The sequence below is a fragment of the Corythoichthys intestinalis genome, chromosome 18 (genome assembly GCF_030265065.1).
Source record: "Corythoichthys intestinalis isolate RoL2023-P3 chromosome 18, ASM3026506v1, whole genome shotgun sequence".
Taxonomy (NCBI): Eukaryota; Metazoa; Chordata; class Actinopteri; order Syngnathiformes; family Syngnathidae; genus Corythoichthys; species Corythoichthys intestinalis.
The window spans coordinates 24,299,776-24,316,992 of NC_080412.1; the positions used below are offsets into that span (position 1 = coordinate 24,299,776).

The window sequence follows — 17,217 nt, forward strand, 5'->3', positions numbered from 1 at the left end:
ATTGACTCAAATTTCTGTGTGTGTATGTATATATATGGCAGAAAACACTCAGGTGACTTGAAGTTCTGCTCTGAGACCCCCAATTTGGCCAAATTTCACAACTGTCCAATATGCATGTGTGATACATATTGGAAAGCTTAAAATCTAAATTTTCTGGGGAAAGAAACATTTTGAACAGGAGGACATTTAAAAACAACAACAAAAAAGCCCCTAAACCCTAACTCGATGTGAGCGCATGAAAGCGCGTAATTAAAGACACCATCATTTTTAACGAGATATTATCGCGTACCTACCTTGTTTCAGTCCAAAAACACCGTGTAGCACATCTCACTGAGTGTCAGGACAAAGCTGTAAATGGACACAGCCGGACTTTTGGGGGATTTTATGGGTGAAACACGGTAATATAACAAGGGTCGCAATGCAGAAATTGCAGACATCAAGGAGTGGTCGAGACTTTCTTTTTAAAATAGTTAGCCTTCTAAATGTTTTTTTCTTCAATTTTTCTTTGTTTTGATCGATTATCTATCATCTAAAATATCGGGGGAAATGCGACGGTAACAAAAAAAAAACAACTAAGCGATAGTTACGAGGTAGATATCCGTGACCTATTAACAGACACAATTTTTTTTTTCATTGTGACGTAATTTAAAATGTTAAAATATGCGAGTAAATAATTTTATAAAGTCTTTTTTATGTTTACTATTAGACATCAATAAATGATTCTAAGCTAAAAATGATAGACATTTCAAATAAAAAATATAATTACTTACCTTCTTTTTATGGCTGGGTTAATAAAAAAGCGGTTGCGCGGTGTCTGTAAACAGGGGTTTTCAGGGTAAAACGAGCAAATTAAAAATAGTTCGAGGGCTTAATGCACCATGAAACTGCTATGACAGCATATAGACATATTGTTCTCACAATAGAAAGTAATGTAATGTATTGGTAAGACTTACACAGGGTCACAGTATATTAATAAGAAATATAACAATGGCTGAACATTTTTATTAACATTTCCACAAAAAGTATACAGATCGTTGCAGCAACATTGCGAATGTATATATAAATTGTGGCTGACTGATGACCATCTGATTAATATCTACAAGCTAATTCTGTCAAAATTGACTCCACTCAAATGATAATGAATACATAAAGGACATGGTAAAATTAGTTTAACATTTTTGTATTTAACGTTAAAATTGAGTTATTTACATTTCACCTAATAAAAGAGACAACAAAAACCTAAACATTTAATTTTAAAAGACTGATGAGAACATAGTACATTTTTTCAATTATTAAACACCAGTTCCTAAAAACTAGATTCAAGCAAAACTATGAAGCATCTTCAACACTTGGGTATGTTTTCATGTAGATGTCAACCATTGAATCCAAATCATATCCCACATCACTGTTTATGTTTAGAAGAGCCAGGCTCTTTGATTTAGCAGCATCCGGGGTGTTTTGCATATACATCTTGAAGCGCTTGTACGCCACATCACATGTACTATCCAGAGCAAAAGTAGGCAGGACTCCCAATAGTCTCAGGACTGCTAGCATATTTGGGAAGAACTTAACATCAGCTTGCTGCAGTGTTTCCTGGAGACTGGATATCAATAAATCAACTTTCCCTTTTTTATTCCATTTAACCCACCAACAATGCAGCTCAGCGCTAAGGGAACCTGCATTAGGGATGTCATTTTTATACATTAACATGTTTTCTTCATCAGGCTGAGAAGGCTTGTTTTGTAGTATTACAGCAGGGACCAGTGACAAACATCTTAGTGCTTTCAGATGCTCATCATTGAAAAGTTCTGAGACTTCTTTAAGTGTATGCTTCACCAAAGGAACAGTCAGGTGCTCCTTGTAGTAATTCTCTGGCTGAAGGGCTCCCAACTCTGACTGATGCTTTCTCAAGAGCGACCGGGGAAATTCTACAGGGATCTCCATCGAGGAAGAGAGGTTAACTGCCTCCTCAGTCCAGAACTCATGGTACACGTCAATATTGTCAGACACTTCCGTCAGAGAGTGCAACACTGCTTTTAAACTGCCAGCTGCAAAATAGGTATCGGTTGCGTCTCCTTGAATGTTCTTGCCAAACGCCCTTAAAAGTATCATGGTGTTTTTCAGCACAACCAAGGCCATAATGAACTCAAAGTCGGAAAGAGCTTTGGAGATCTCCAAGGCATCGTATGTGATCTGATCACTCCATCGCAAGTCTTCATTGTCATGTACGCTGTCCACACAAAGCAGCAACGCTTCAAGAAGCTCCAGTGTCACCTCGAATGCATCGTGTCTTTTGGTCCAACTTGTGGAACAAGCCTCCTTCAGTTCTTTAGCCTTATCTTCCTTGTCAGGATGAATAACTGAGATGGCATGCTCCAACTCCATACGAAGTAAAGGAGACTGATTGAAGAAAGACTCGATTTTCTGCAACGTAAACATGACAAGCTGGACCCCTGATAAAGCCATACTATTGGCAAGTGATATGTTCAAAGCGTGAGTGGGTCGAACCGTGAGCATGGCCATTGGATACTTCTCCAACACTCTGCTGGCAAATGCTTTTATTTTAGCGTAATGTATACCAGAGCACGAGTGTGCCTGGCCTCTACATTGCTCCATGTTCAACCCCCAGTCATTGATCATTTCAGAAAGTAGTTTCTCCGACAAAACATCTGCATCTCCGTCAAAAGACAAGAAGCCCACAAACCTCTCACGCTGGTAGTTTGAGTCATTCACATAACGCAGAAATACAGGGAGGTACCATTCATCCGAAATCTTCACCAGCTCATCAGTAATGAGTGAGAAAAATCCATTTTCTTTCACTTCCTTCATCACCTTACTCCGGACGCATCTCTCGCACACTTTAATCAGCTGTTCAAGCTGAAGTGACGGAAAGACTTCTGTACTTGCGCAATATTTTTTCATCCCTTCATCTCCACAATTTATGCGATATTCTAGTAATGCCTTAAAGTTATCTAATCCGGTACAGTCCTGTTCAAGACTTTTGGGCCTGGACACAGGAATGTTCTGCTCTCCCAGCAGAACAAGCGATTCAAATAACGACCTGAGATAGTCTTTGTATAAATCTTCTGGAGCCATCTTTGACTTGTCCATGTCCACTTCAGGTGGAGAGCTTTTGACTTCTGCAAAAGTGCGGTTAAAGTCAAATCATTCGTTGAGTTTGTCAAAGGAAATACAAATCTTGACTTACTTTTTCTTCCATTTGTCTTTTGGTCTTCATCCTTGAAAGTAAAAAATAGTATGTTACACTTCGCAGGGTTCTTGCACCCTTATCAAAGACGAATTTAATGATTTTTTTTCATCGACGAAAACTCAAAATGTTTTCGTCTGTAAAATTCAAAGGTTTTAGTCATAAAGGTTTCCAACAATTTCTAATGAACGATGACAGACGAGCACATATTGTAGTGTCTACAAGGAAAACAAACTTTGTGATAATAACACACTTAGCAGGAAAAAAGGACATGATTGTCAATCAATTATACCCACCTGGAAGCCACACACTGAATGTAAAAAAAGTTACCCGAGACTTTGAGAGGACGCTCGCCACGCTCAAGTTAATGCTAAGGCTAACGCGAATGCTATGCTAACCCTACGAGTTACTTTTAGTGTACTTTTAGTTACACTCAGCACAGATCTTTAAAGGCTAAAGCAACATTGCATATTCTCTCTGGCCAAAATAAGAAAACAAAGCATTCAAAACAAGCAAGCCTAGAGCGCAGCCTAGCTTGAAGGACATCATAAACTAGGGCTTCAGACTAACATTTTTTACCAGGAGCACAGTGGCCCCTAACTTAAAAGTTTAGGGGTGCAAACAGAAGATTGTGCACTGTAAATAAACAAGCAAAGTTTTTCTCTAATTTTCAATGTTTTTCTGATACTTTCATAATAAATGCATAGAACTACAAACTTCTGAATCGATATTTTATTCTATATCAGTTTTGATATCAATCAGTATACTGCTTAAAGATTAGATTAACATGGGAATAGACATTTGCCGAACGTCAATTTTCTAAACCGCAAAATTCTTCCGTCATACCATCCCTAAGGTATTAGCTATTTTTTATGTCCCAAAAATGCATGGAGAAATCCCTCTCTTGCAGTTGTAAGGCTCAACCCTCCCCCATCGATTGTTGCTCAGTGTCAGTTAGTGAGCTGTGCTACACGATGGCTGGAGGAGGTGACACTCCTGAACTTTTTCCCTCAATTAAGAAAACGAAATCACTGGTATGGGAATACTTCGGCTATAGAAAAGTTACAGACAGCCACGGCTTAGAGGAGGAGGGCCAAATGACATGTAAAGCATGTTTGCGGAGGGTGGCTGCCGAGGGGGCAATACCTCCAATATGATTTCACATTTATACAAAATAAAGGTTGGTAAACACTGTAGTGAGCATTTCCCACCAGCTTCGAGAGTTAAATCTAACGTATTTAGTGTGTCTAGCAGTGGTAAAACATGTGGTGTTTTTTTCTCTCTGGCAACTGTCTGTGTTGAAAAAGAGAGTGTCTGTGTATAATGTAAACATGATACGAGTCATACGCATGTGCTTTTTATGGAAAATAATCCAATTATTTTTGTTCTGATGGTAATAATGTTGAGCTCTGGCTGTTGGTTTTAATATTTAAGTTTTTTTTACTTTCTTTATTTTAACAACATTATATATATGTTCCAATTTGCTAATATGTTTCGAAAAATAAATGTCCTGTTCTTTTTTTTTTTAACCCAGATATCCCAAAGTAACACATTTTAGAGCTGTAATTGCAATACTGTGATACCTTGAAACCATGAAATTTTGGCTTAAGGTTACAATACCGTCAGAACCTCATACCTAGTTGAAAAAAAAGTAGTCACTTATTGTCCTTTTTGCCATTGTTCGCAAGTGCTGTCAAGTTTTTCCTGCTACCCCAACTATAACCGGCTCCCAGAGGTGGGTAGGGTATCCAGAAATTTTACTCAAGTAAGAGTAGGGTTACTTCAAAATAATATTACTCAAGTAAAAATAAAAGCAGTCATCCAAAAAATATACTCAAGTACAAGTAAAAAAGTATTTGGCGAAAAGAATACTCAAGTAATGAGAAACATTGTAACTGCTGACGATGTTTGATTTTTTTTCAAAAATGGTATTCTCAGCACAAAGTTGATCTACAGGATATGAACTGTTATTATTTTTGCGGTGTCACATGAGTGACACGACCAAACACGGTGAGGACGTAGGTTGACTAACGACAAGTACAATTAGCAAATGTCACGCATTGGGAACATACAATAGCTACTATGTTGCATTTTGGTCTTGTCGTCGTCTCATCAGACGAAAACTGGCATTTGTGTCTCCTAAGACACATTTTTAGCTCGTCATGTCATCATCATGAAAAAAATGTTCATCGACCAAATATTTTCGTTGTCGTCATCGTTGATGAAAACAACAATGGTCCTGAAAGCTGTGTAGAATGTTGGTAAATTGATGTCAAAAAGATTAATAAGGATAATGTCAGTCACGGGTGTTTGTTTGCTTTTTTTCCCATACAAACCGTCTCTTTACTGCGCTTCACTTGCGGGAGCTTGTTTGGTTCATCAAAGATTGTTGGTACAGCATCATCCTTTAACACTGTAACTGGATCACTCTGTAAAACAAAGCCACATAATAAAAAAGGTGTCATGGAAACTAGTGAAACATTGTGTTAATAATAATACTTAAACTATAACAGAACAGATATTTTCCATTTGTTTGGTCTATTTTTGTCTCAATTGACTTACAGCATCATCACAATTTTCAAAATGCTTTGCACAAAGTCTGTAGTATCTGAAGAGATGTTCTGGTGATTTGTCCTTAAGGTCCTCCCTCTGGCATTTTTCTACCCATATTTTTGACCTGAGAGGATGTGAGAATGTGACAACAACAACCAAAGTTACAGGTTAACTCTGTGAGAACTAGGATGGAATAATGCAGAACTTCTTGGACAAGCAAGAAATTTTACAAAAAAAAAAAAAAAAAAAAAAAAATCAGTAAACTGGAATTTGAAAGTTGAAAAATATGGAATTTTTTATAGTGATGACAAAAACTAATTCTAGTTATAGAACATTGCAGTAAAACAGTGATTCCCAACCAACTAATGTGCTGTAAGAAATCATCAGGTGTAAATTATTCAACATCATTTACTTAGCCAGAAATTTAAAACATTTTTTCCCCATCTGTCTATGCATGTGGCATGTGACGTATCAACGATATGAAAATTGTACTAGGCAGGCAAGGTTGCAAAAAAATAAAAATAAAAAAATCTGAAAGTTGCATTAAAGTTGAAAGATATACGATATCTAAGTCATTTGCGCATGAAAACCATTCTTTTGGGGTCATACCGTTTTTCCCTACGCAAAAAATATGTATACAAACATGAACTGTCCACGTTTTTGGTGTCAAAAAGTATTCAATGCGTTTTTAGGGGGGAAAACGTTTAACCTGGTATGCACCCATTTTTTTTTTTTTTTTTTTTTAAAGAAGTAACACATGTTAAAACAGGTACTCTAGTCGGACGATGAAATTTCACGTTCGCATGAATAAACGCCAGCAGACATTTGCACTGAAAAACCAGCGTCGCCGTTTTTGATTCGGCTTACCTCTCTGCATCAAGTGGAAATCTAAATAGTGAATACAAGTCCGATTTTGAACTAGTACAGTTAGGGGCAGAGCATTGATTATGCATTGTTAGTTTTGTTTGTAATTTGAATGAAGTTCTCAATGTAGCATATCGTGCTAACTACAGAGCTCATTTGAAATGGACACAGACGAGTGAACTTCCGATACTTATAAAAAAAAAATAATTCAATTGCATTTGAATTATAATGCGTTTGAAATGTAAAATTAAGTTAATTACAACTATATTAACTTATTTTATTACAATAACTAACGCAATTATTGGAAATTCTTCTATTATTTGACTCTAAAACACATCTCTAAATAAATTGAACTTTATTTTGAAAAGCACATCTCGGTAGGTACTTGATATGCAGATAGTTGGTAGGAGGTGCTCTTCATATTTTCCCACAATTCCTAGCGATATTTTCAAATACGAAAACAAAAAAACATGCCCATGCATGCATGTTTAACGAGTAATCCAACGTGTACGTGTCCACTTGTGTTAAAATAACGATAATGTCGTTTGAATCATCCTGTACAATGTCCACTTTTATTCTAAATATATTTATATTGTATCTTTATTTTAATCAATTTTGCCCTCATTAGGAAAAGTGGCATAGAAAATGAATAAAATATTGGGTTTGATTAAACGAAAAGACATATCAGGTTGTCACTTTAGGTTGCACAATAGTAAAATTATTTAGTGCTAACGTCTTGTTTATGTTATTTGAAAACACGTATTTTTATTTATTTATTTTTTATTTTTTTTAATCAGAGACCGAAATAACAAAAACTCCTTGGTAACCGTCGATTAAGTGCTGTAATCTATATATAGTTAGTTTTTTGCGGAGGGGAAGAACCAAAATTCCTTAGAAATGTGTGATTTAAACGGAATACTATGCGTAAAAACAACAAAACTGACCGGTCCGGTAATCATGGAATGATATTTGGTTTCAAAATAATTCAAACGTCAGTGTTCCTTCGACCTCGTGCCTTGTTTCGGCGTATTCTATTGGTCAATCTGAAGCTCTCGCGAGAACGCTCTAACCAATAAGAGTGCAGCAGCGGCAAGTCAAATGTAATACACAGTTTCAGTGCAACCAGAACCAGTGCCAACCACACAACCGAATACTTTCAAAGAAGCTTCCGTTATTCTTCAACTTTACTCCTTCCAACTCCGCTTAAAACAGGTTTAACAACAAAGGTACGTTTTTTCAAATATTAATTTGCTTATGTGGTAGTTTTAAAACAAGCGATTGGTGGCCGTAACTGTTTGCAAAATAGTTCAAAACCTCGACGCCTAGGTCAAACTTTGCTAACTTACCATGAAAGTACTTTTTTGAATGTCTTGATTAAATAAAAGTTTTGCTCGAAAAAAGGATTGAATAAGTACCCACAATGTCACAAGTATACTGAATTAGTGATGAAGCTGTCTCAGTTAAATAGATTTTGTTTTTATTTATCTTTTTAATGTAACTATTCGAATTTTTATATTTATGACAGACCCACGTCTTGAGGTTGCAGCTGCACTATGAGTACAGTTTCAAGAAGAAACCCAGCCGTAAGTTCCAACATTATGAATAATATATATATATATATATATACACATATATATATATATATATATATATATAATGTCCTGATCGCTTTTATCGCTCGTTTTTATTTGAAGTTCCAAACATGTTAAAGTACTGTACTTTTTATAATACTTCCTCTTCCACTTTTTCCAGGAGTGTTGCGGAGTATAAAACATATATATTTTTGTATCTTTTTGCAATGCCAATGTATTGCTGGATTGTTTTGGTGCTTTTTAACCCTTGAAAGAAAAACTGCATATATAAATTAGGCCTGAATGATATTGGAAAAATGTAAATATGGCCAAGGCTCCACACTTACATTTTGCTTGGGTGGCACTGGTGCGCCCAATTTTTTTTAATAAGGTGCACCAGCACAAAATGTAGGCCCACCCAATTTTTATTGTATCACCTTGAACGCCATACTTTTAACCACTCACCATAACATTCATATACAGTAGTTCATATGAGTCCACTCAAATTCACTCGCACTTCTAGACAACACAGATTGACTAAACTAAGATTAACAAATTTTTGCCTTTGATTGTAGCGCTACAGAGCTTTCACTCGCCAGATCAAAGTTAAAAATAAGCCTGTCGCGATATGAAATAAGTCAAATTATCGCACGGTAAATAAAAACGAGGGCGCTAATTTTCACGGCTGCGATTTAACATATGTGCGTGCGTGCACTCAGCACACGTGCGTGTTGATTACATTTGAGACTCCAGTAGCTTTCACAGATGTTTATTGGCTATCAACACGTGGAATTAAAGTTCATACATACAAAATAAGGAAACATTTTTATATTAAACATTGTAAAACGTTAGCATTGCTACATTGAGGCTCATGGAAAAAACACAATTTACTAACCACTTTAGTCTGCTATAAAACATTGACAGTCTTCTCCACAACGCACAAAGAAGTTGTCCTATCTGGTGACTAACTATAATTAGGAAAGCATAAATGTTAACTGCATGCACACCTATTCTAACACACCTTTTGTACTGTTTATTGAGTTTTCAATTGTGGTCAAATACTTGGGGCGAGTTTATGTGATTGTTTTTGATGGTGTAGAGACACTAACTAATACATGCTAATCGTTTGTGTGGATTGTTATTGCTGTATCAGCAGGTAACTAATTATAAATGCTAATTTGAATTGCTGTGGCCTATACTACGAACCGAGTTCAACCTCCCCAGAAGTAATCCAGTTTACCATCGGGTAACCGGAGTTGACAAAACCTGGTTGTCTAGTTTGTGGTTAATCGGTACTACGACGCTGATTATGAGGTTGATTAGTCGAACCTGTGTCAACCCAGTCAGAGTTACTGCGCGTTCACATAAAAGGGGGCGGTGACCAGAGTCAAACACTACTTGTGACGATGGCACGGGCACCTTACTTCACGGAGGAGGAATGCGCGATGATCATGCGGAATTATGAGGAATTAAAATCCACCCTCACCGCGAAATCCAACATCGCTTCGGCGAGTAGAGCGCAACGGGTCTGTTGACAGCGAATTTACAGATCGTGTGATTTGTGAATGCGTCAATATGCCAGTTTACTTATGTCCATGAAAAGAAATAAAGCCTGCTGTCAGGACAATAAAATAAGATTTGGTACATTAACAGTAAGAAATAATTGTCACGCATCACCACACGAAACAGGATGATTGTATGTTTAGTCCCCTTGACTGTGCGAATATACGTATGTTTTTTTTTTAGTTTGGGCCTAAAAAATCCAGCCCGACTCGACCCGAGTCCGATCAATAAACTTGATTTGCAGGCCCGAGCCCGACAACCCCCCCCAAAAAAAATTATGTTATATTTGTGAGGACTCAGGAGAAGAAGGAAATGCGGGGATGCCATGCGTTGTTGCGTAAATAAAACCCCGTCTTTTGTAACGATTTTTCACAGTTAAACAAGACTGTAAGATACATATTCAATAAACATATATATCTTTTATATTTGTGCGTCTGTCCTATCAGTGGATTTGACATTTAATTTAATCTCCTCGAGTTGGCAGAAAAAAACGCAAGTTTTCTCAATGTTTAAATAGTCTACATATTTCTATGATTATTATAAATGCATCAATTTGAAGCGTTTCCATACCCCACTCCGAATCGCACGGCATACAGTGTTCTTACGCAGATATTCAGCATCACCGATGGAATACATATATTGTCCCTGGCGAAAGAGCGCACGGACAGGCACACACAATCTGCGCGGTTGTGAGGGCCTGACTCGGCGGGTTACATTAGTGACGTCTGCCTAGATCAGTTGGCACAGGTAAAGAATTCCCTCAGCTGAAAATCTTTATCTTTCATGGAGAACATCTTCCGGGTACGCCAGCGGATTCTGGCGGTCCCGAAATACCGGTGCCCTCCGGAGAGAGCCCCTCACAATTCACGCGCCAATGTCGTATGGGTCGTCCAAGTACGCTGTCATTGTCAGGAGGACACGTCCGCGGAGGATTGCTGTTTAAATAGAGCGTGGTTAATTGGAATCCTGATGTTAAGCAAGATCTAACTCTGACACGACCAGGTTTGGCGTGCGGCGTGTGTTGCCATGGCAACACTTCTCGGTTCCAACATATCCACCTTTCGTAGTCTCGCATAGCCGCGAACTTACGTCGCACGTGATAAAGTTACTCTCGAAGTTACCCTGCTAAGCCAGAAAACCGGCTTCGTAGTATAGGCCACTGATATTGGAGATGAAACTGATTTCTTTTCATTTTTTATTTTAGTTACATTCTGCAACTAAATAAAGTCAGCAAACCACCCGGACGTCTGACATCAGCATTTCGGTGCTTAGCTCGCTGTCTAGCTAGGACTTAGCTCCAACGTAATTACGACTTGCACGGAAATTGTGGTTACATCGCCAGCGTAGGAATGGAACTCGTTCGTAACCTGGGGACTACCTGTATATATTATTAATTAAAAACCCGATCCTCTGAAAAATGGCATGATCGGTCCAATTTCCAATCATGTGATCGGATCGGGACATCCCTAATAAATGTATAGATTGATGAAAGTCTGTTTTGTGTCTTTTTAGGGAAACAAGGAGAATTTGCAGCCCAAAGATGCATTTAAATCACTCAACAAAAAAGACTTTTCAAAGTCAACACCAGCTGTTTCAGTCCAATTTAAAAATGCTAAACTGCTTCAAAGGAATGGTGCCAGTAAAATCACCTCCAATGGCGAGGTTCAGACAAAAGTCAAGTCCACGCGGAAAGACTTGACTGGAGGATCTGTCAGTGGAGTTAAACAACAACAAATACATCACAAGGTCATTCTTACTGAAAAGGCAGTCAAAAGCGGAAAGGTAGTGAAAGATACCCTAAGAAGACCAGTTGGGGCGACTTCATCAAAAGTTGCCCCCGGCATGTACAAAGGTAAGATTGTGGAATCCAAAATCGGATCCATTTGGAAGTCAAGTGTGAATGCTCAAGGGACAGAAAGCCGAAGGCTTGTGGATTTGGCAAAAAGATCAAAATCTATAAGTGATGTCCCTGGACGTGGTCTCCAAAACCCTGCACCTCCGAGATCCAAGTCTGTGTCAGATGGACGTGTGCAAGCGTCCAAACCTGCAGCCACCGGCCGTCCCCCTGCACCTTCCTCTATTCGCCCTCTCGTCAATACAGTCGTCTCGGCAACAAATGCCAGATCCAGAAACGCTACAGTGGCACCCGCCAAACCAAAGATTGCACTTACTGATAAGAAGGTCAAGAAGCCTCCTGTCGCAAGCACCCTCAGTCAGTACAGATGTAGGCCTACTGAAACTGTGGAGGAAAAAAGGTGAACCTCATCATATTCTGCTTGTTTTAATTGTCACTTCATAAGGCATTGCTCAAAAGTTTTTCTTCCTTCCCGCAGAGAGAAATTACAAGCATGGCTGGCTTTAAAGGGCAAGACTCTCAAGAGACCTGCCATGACAAGCGGGCACTCAGTCAAAACAGTGATGGCATCCGCAAATCCAAAAGTTGGTCCGAAGTCGCAGTCCCAGTGTCACGTTGAGGCTAAGCCAGGACCAGAAGCTCAGGAAGTTTCTGTAACTGTGCAGAAGGAGACGACACTTATAATGAACACAACTTTGGACCTGCTAGAAAACTCTTCTGATTTGCCTGTCGTTCAGGACGAAATTGATGGCGTAAGTAGAGTCGATTAAGGGGGTGTTTACATGGTGATGCTCCAAGAATACGACAAATTTCATATTTGCATTTACATGGTTCTGTCTCCGTTTGAACAGTGTCACAATTCTGCATGAAAACGATGTAGTATTCATGGCAGGCCCTAGGGGCTGTGCAGTTTTACAAGGCGACATGCAATAATGCACTTCCTTATCAACAACCTCCTCAGCCCGGAAAACAACATACCCGCCCACTCGAAGAAATGGTGTCCACGCGTCTATTTCTTTTGCTTTAAAGGCACAAAAACCCAAACATAAAATATATTTGAATTGCAAATATGGTAAAAACTGTAAATTAAAGCCGACGTTCCAACGTGTTTGGGGTTTTGAATATACGGCCAACGACTGTGCTGACGTCATCGGAGCGTGAGCTTTCCATTCATATGGTTTCAGAGCCATAGACTTCATAATGTATTGACGGGGCGCGGGGCCGATTCATAGGGGGCCTATCTCCGTCCAAGCTGACCTAGTGGAAACGCAAAGAGCTTTTTCTGTTAAATTCTTGTGAATAAATGCTTAAATCCCCGAATTCTTTATAGATATAAGTCTCGATTCTTGGTTAAAAGCAAAAAAATGCGCAGGTTGCATTTATTTTGCGTAAATGTTGCGAACTACGAGGCTAGTCAGTAAGGAAATTAGCAGCCGCTATACGTAAACAAAGAGCATTTTCCGTTAATGTATTTAAGCATTTATTCACAAAAAATTAATTCTTTATATATAGGAACGTAAAACACTTGATTCTTGGTTAAACACAAAAATAAAAACGTGCAGGAAGCATTTATTTTACGTAAATATTGAGAACTATGAGGCTAGTCAGTAAGGAAATTAGTGTCTGCCATATGTAAACAAAGCTTTTTTCCATTGAAAACTCTCGTGAATAAATGCTTAAATCCCTCGATTCTTATAGATATGGTCGTAAAACAGTGGCGATTCTTGGTTACAAGCAAAAAAAAAAAAAAACGTGCAGGTAGCATTTATTTTACGTAAATATAGCGAACTATGAGGCTAGTCAGTAAGGAAATTGGCAGCCGCCGTATGTAAACAAAGAGCTTTTTCTGTTGAAAATTCTTGTGAATAAATGCTTAAATCTCTGAATTCCTAATAGATATGGACGTAAAACAGTCTCGGTTCTTGGTTAAAAGCAAAGAAGACGAGCAGGCAGCATTTATTTTACATATTGTGAAGTAAAATGCCAATGCTGTAGCGGCTAACTTCCTCCATTGATTTTTTCACAACGTTTAAAAATGCATGCAAGGTACGAATAATAGAATTACCTTGAATCCTCGAACAAATCACTTCTGAGACAATCCTTCTTGTTTGTAAGCAGTACAGCTTTTGTACTTTTTCAACCTAAATCCGGCGTTAGATCACTGCATGTGACCGACTGCTAATAATTGAAGCAGAGTGTTGGGCGGCCTTCTTCGGGAAGGCGTGATGCAGTGAATGGGGAATGTGTCATGTCAATAAATTATGAAGTCTATGGCGGAGCAGTCCCTCCAATCTAATCGTTTTGCTTTGGAGGCCGGAATCAAAAGTTTGCATCTTAGGCGTCACCGTGTAAAGGCAAAGCCATTCTGCAACGCAATGGTTACGTCGCAGCGTCACCATGTAAGCGGCCCATAGCACTGTATAGTTCAACTATGGTTTGTTGTGTTTTAATAATTGAAACTGTTTTGTTCATCTTGTCTTTAGGTTGTTGTGAACCTCTGTGATGCCATGGAAGCCATGCAGATGTCTTCAAAATGCATCGATGGTAAGCACAGGAGTCTCAAAAATAAGTCTTGAATCCAATCATTAGAATTTACGGCCTTAAAATGTCTAAAATTCTCCTAAAATCTTTTGAAAGGTATTAAAGATCTATTGACGTTGCTTTTAATTACTTGCATGCTTACTTGCTTTTAAATGTTTCAATTTTTGAGGACGCCAAAACGTACGTACAAAGCGGAAGAACCTGTGCTGCCCGGTTGTTTTCCTTCAAGTCTCGTGTCCGTTTGTTGCCGGTGCCGACCTGAAATGGGTCTTAAAATTTATTCAGTATTGTCTCAGTCTTAAATTTGGCGTGTTGAAACCTGCGGAGATCTTGGAAAGTTTGATTTATTGTTTGTTCATGATATATTTTCATTTAAATGTAACAATTTTAAAATCAAGTTTTTTTTTATTGAAACAAAGTTCTGAGATCAAGGGTTCAATCCTGGGCTCCGGGCTTCCTGTGTGGAGTTTGCATGTTCTTCCCGTGCCTGCGTAGGTTTTCTCCAGGCACAAAAACATGCACGTAGTTAGCTGGGATAGGCTTCAGCACCTCTGCGACCCTTGTGAGGAAAAGCGGCACGTAAAACGAATGAATGAATGAATATATATTCAATTTTAATTGGGAAAAAGGGAACATTGACAAGATTTTCTTTTCGATTTGTCTTTAAAGCAAGACTAGGTAACATCACGCTTTATATTTTCATAGCATTTGTGATATGTCGACTGACAACTAGTTGAATGACACCTGTTTTATATCTTGAGGGGGTCTGTATTGCTTTCACTGGCACTAATACACTTTGAGGAGGGTGGCAGGAACCATGTCTCAAAAAAAAAACAAAACAAAAAAACTTGTGTTGTGCTGACTGCTTTATGGCATACGTCACTTCCCCCTTTTATTATAAAGACTAAGTCGATGGGTACACTTTCGCGCGAATTCTGCAAAGATGGCAGAGCAACAAGAGACAAAAAGTTTTGTCTGAGGAGGGGGAAAAAACATGACATACAGAATAAACAACGCCCAAGGCGGGGTTAGCCACACTAACCCACAAGTTGCTAACTGTCATATTGTTTAAAAACAACTGGATTCATTACCTTATTACTATTCATCCTTCACCAGCCGCTGGAAAGATTTTTTTTTTTTTTATCCATTTGCGCGACTGGGAGATTGATGATTTTATGACACTGCGCATGTGCACTGGTCCTCATGGGAAACGCTTGCTCAAAGCAAAACACTACTGCTTTTGTCCACCGGTGTCGCTAGAATCAACCAGAATTAAAAAATTACCTAGTGTTGCTTTAAGATGTATAAATATGAATTAAAAATGTTTATATTTATATATTTTATAATATTTACTATTCACTCAATCACTGCCTCCCATTCCAAATGGTTTAGGAATCAAGTTGAGAGGGTCAAAAATTAGTATTTGGACAATTTTTAGGTCTCAATTAAACAATCGACGATCAAAATAGTTAAATAATTTGATCATCAATGATTAGCGTGGCAACGCTAAGTTATACATCCTTTTTCTTAACTTTTAATTCTGATATTCAGGCTCACAGGTCACATCATTTAGCAAATTGGTATTATAAAAGATCCCTAATGTTAGGGACAGTCTCATCTTGTGATAATTTTGATAACTTTATGCCATTTTTGTTCCTAGAACTCCCACAGAGCAAAGAGGAAGTACAGATTGATGATAAAAGTGTAAAGGATGGGTTGATGAACGAGGACACCAAGGAGCTAATTCATGATGAACAGAGTGCGCAAATGGATGAACAATGTCAGAGTGATGTCACCAACGCTGACATGGACGGCGCGTCACAGTTGGATAACGCTTATGTCGTGAAATACAATATTAAGACAACGCCGTATCTGCAAAGGTAAGCTCTCATTGCCATCATGGAATTGTCTTAAAGTACTGTATGTTTCAACTTAAAAAGGGGAACAGTACACAAAATTTTGACCTTTTGTGTTTATTATAGTGTGAAGAGGACAATCGAAGGTGAGGTCCAAAAAAGCGCATCGCGAAGAAAAAGCAATATCAAAGACTTGAAGTTTCTGACACCGGTGCGCCGCTCCCGTCGCATCGAACGCAAGTCTTTACACCTGCCATCGGCCGTGCTCGATCACGACCCGTGCGTGTCCTCACTGGCCGAGCTAGCGAAGCTGGATGACGATCTCAACGCTTACGTTTACAGAAAAAATACTGCTATTTTGGGGGAACTGCAAGACCAAGTTGAAATTTAACTATGCAGATGCATGTGATGGACCTTTCCTTTTAATCACGATTCTAAAAAAATATATATGGGTCTGAACTTTAAGCATCTACCTTGTTTTGAGGTTTACTAATTTTATTGTATATATCAGAATTGTTTTGCCAACATTGTTATTGTCATATACTTGTACTACTTGCATATTTTCTATAAATGTTTGAATTCACTACAATAAAAGCAATTTTGTCTGCACTGTAATAAAGGTTTGTTTGCATTCGGTTCTTTGCGTAGAGGAAATCTATATTCTCAGCTCATACTCTGCTGAGAAATACAGATTTAGGCAAAGTCAGTGAAAAAAATTTACCAAGCATTTTTGCAGCTCCTTCACTGTTGCTGTTAAGCTTGCTAGTTTGCTTTTTATATGGCCATCCATTTTAGATGGAGGTCCAGTTCTTGGTATTGCTACTGCTAAGCAATTTGTCAAGTTTTTAAATTGCTGAAAATGTTCAATTCTATTTAACAAAATGGCATATCTAAAAGATGTTAAATGCAGGCCAATTTCCGGACACACTATGTGGTGAAATGTGCAAGCCTATAACAGGGTTTATGTGGGTTATTAAAATGGATTTTGTCAAAATCCAGGCCTTAAAAAGTATTAAACTAAACATTTGAGGTATTAATAATTATGTAAACTTATATATATTTTTTTAAATTATTTGAGTTGACATTATCGGGTAGCTGGGATAAGAACATAAGATGGTATCGTCTCTCATCCTATAATCTTCTCTGCTGGCCGATAAACGCATTTTAAAATGATATTGAATAATAATGACATCAGTTTTTCATTAT

At 38.2% G+C, this 17,217-nt stretch overlaps 2 protein-coding genes across 2 annotated transcripts; one reads left to right on the forward strand and one right to left on the reverse strand.

The window, feature by feature from the left end:
- Positions 1–982: 982 nt before the first annotated feature.
- thap12a (THAP domain containing 12a) lies at positions 983–6,800 on the reverse strand. The gene is made up of 5 exons (XM_057820936.1): positions 6,629–6,800; positions 5,771–5,885; positions 5,545–5,637; positions 3,209–3,239; positions 983–3,140 (listed from the first exon to the last, which is right to left on the reverse strand). Exons 1-5 carry the CDS (start codon positions 6,712–6,714, stop codon positions 1,330–1,332), a joined length of 2,136 nt encoding a protein of 711 aa, XP_057676919.1. The 5' UTR covers positions 6,715–6,800; the 3' UTR covers positions 983–1,329.
- A 913-nt stretch (positions 6,801–7,713) lies between these two features.
- si:ch211-266i6.3 (cytoskeleton-associated protein 2) lies at positions 7,714–16,615 on the forward strand. The gene is made up of 7 exons (XM_057821558.1): positions 7,714–7,851; positions 8,151–8,208; positions 11,272–12,014; positions 12,093–12,366; positions 14,098–14,158; positions 15,816–16,035; positions 16,138–16,615. Exons 2-7 carry the CDS (start codon positions 8,179–8,181, stop codon positions 16,400–16,402), a joined length of 1,593 nt encoding a protein of 530 aa, XP_057677541.1. The 5' UTR covers positions 7,714–7,851; positions 8,151–8,178; the 3' UTR covers positions 16,403–16,615.
- Positions 16,616–17,217: the final 602 nt, after the last annotated feature.

What these genes read in the sequence shown, in the direction of transcription:
- thap12a (XM_057820936.1), bottom strand. Translation starts at nt 6,714, where the DNA reads ATGCATAATCAATGCTCTGCCCCTAACTGTACTAGTTCAAAATCGGAC. An exon ending in TTTCCACTTGATGCAGAGAG is followed by an intron (nt 5,886 to 6,628) that starts GTAAGCCGAATC and finishes ACATCCTCTCAG; the next exon opens with GTCAAAAATATGGGTAGAAA. An exon ending in AAAGACAAATGGAAGAAAAA is followed by an intron (nt 3,141 to 3,208) that starts GTAAGTCAAGAT and finishes GCACTTTTGCAG; the next exon opens with AAGTCAAAAGCTCTCCACCT.
- si:ch211-266i6.3 (XM_057821558.1), top strand. Translation starts at nt 8,179, where the DNA reads ATGAGTACAGTTTCAAGAAGAAACCCAGCC. An exon ending in GAAACTGTGGAGGAAAAAAG is followed by an intron (nt 12,015 to 12,092) that starts GTGAACCTCATC and finishes TCCTTCCCGCAG; the next exon opens with AGAGAAATTACAAGCATGGC. An exon ending in TTCAGGACGAAATTGATGGC is followed by an intron (nt 12,367 to 14,097) that starts GTAAGTAGAGTC and finishes TCTTGTCTTTAG; the next exon opens with GTTGTTGTGAACCTCTGTGA.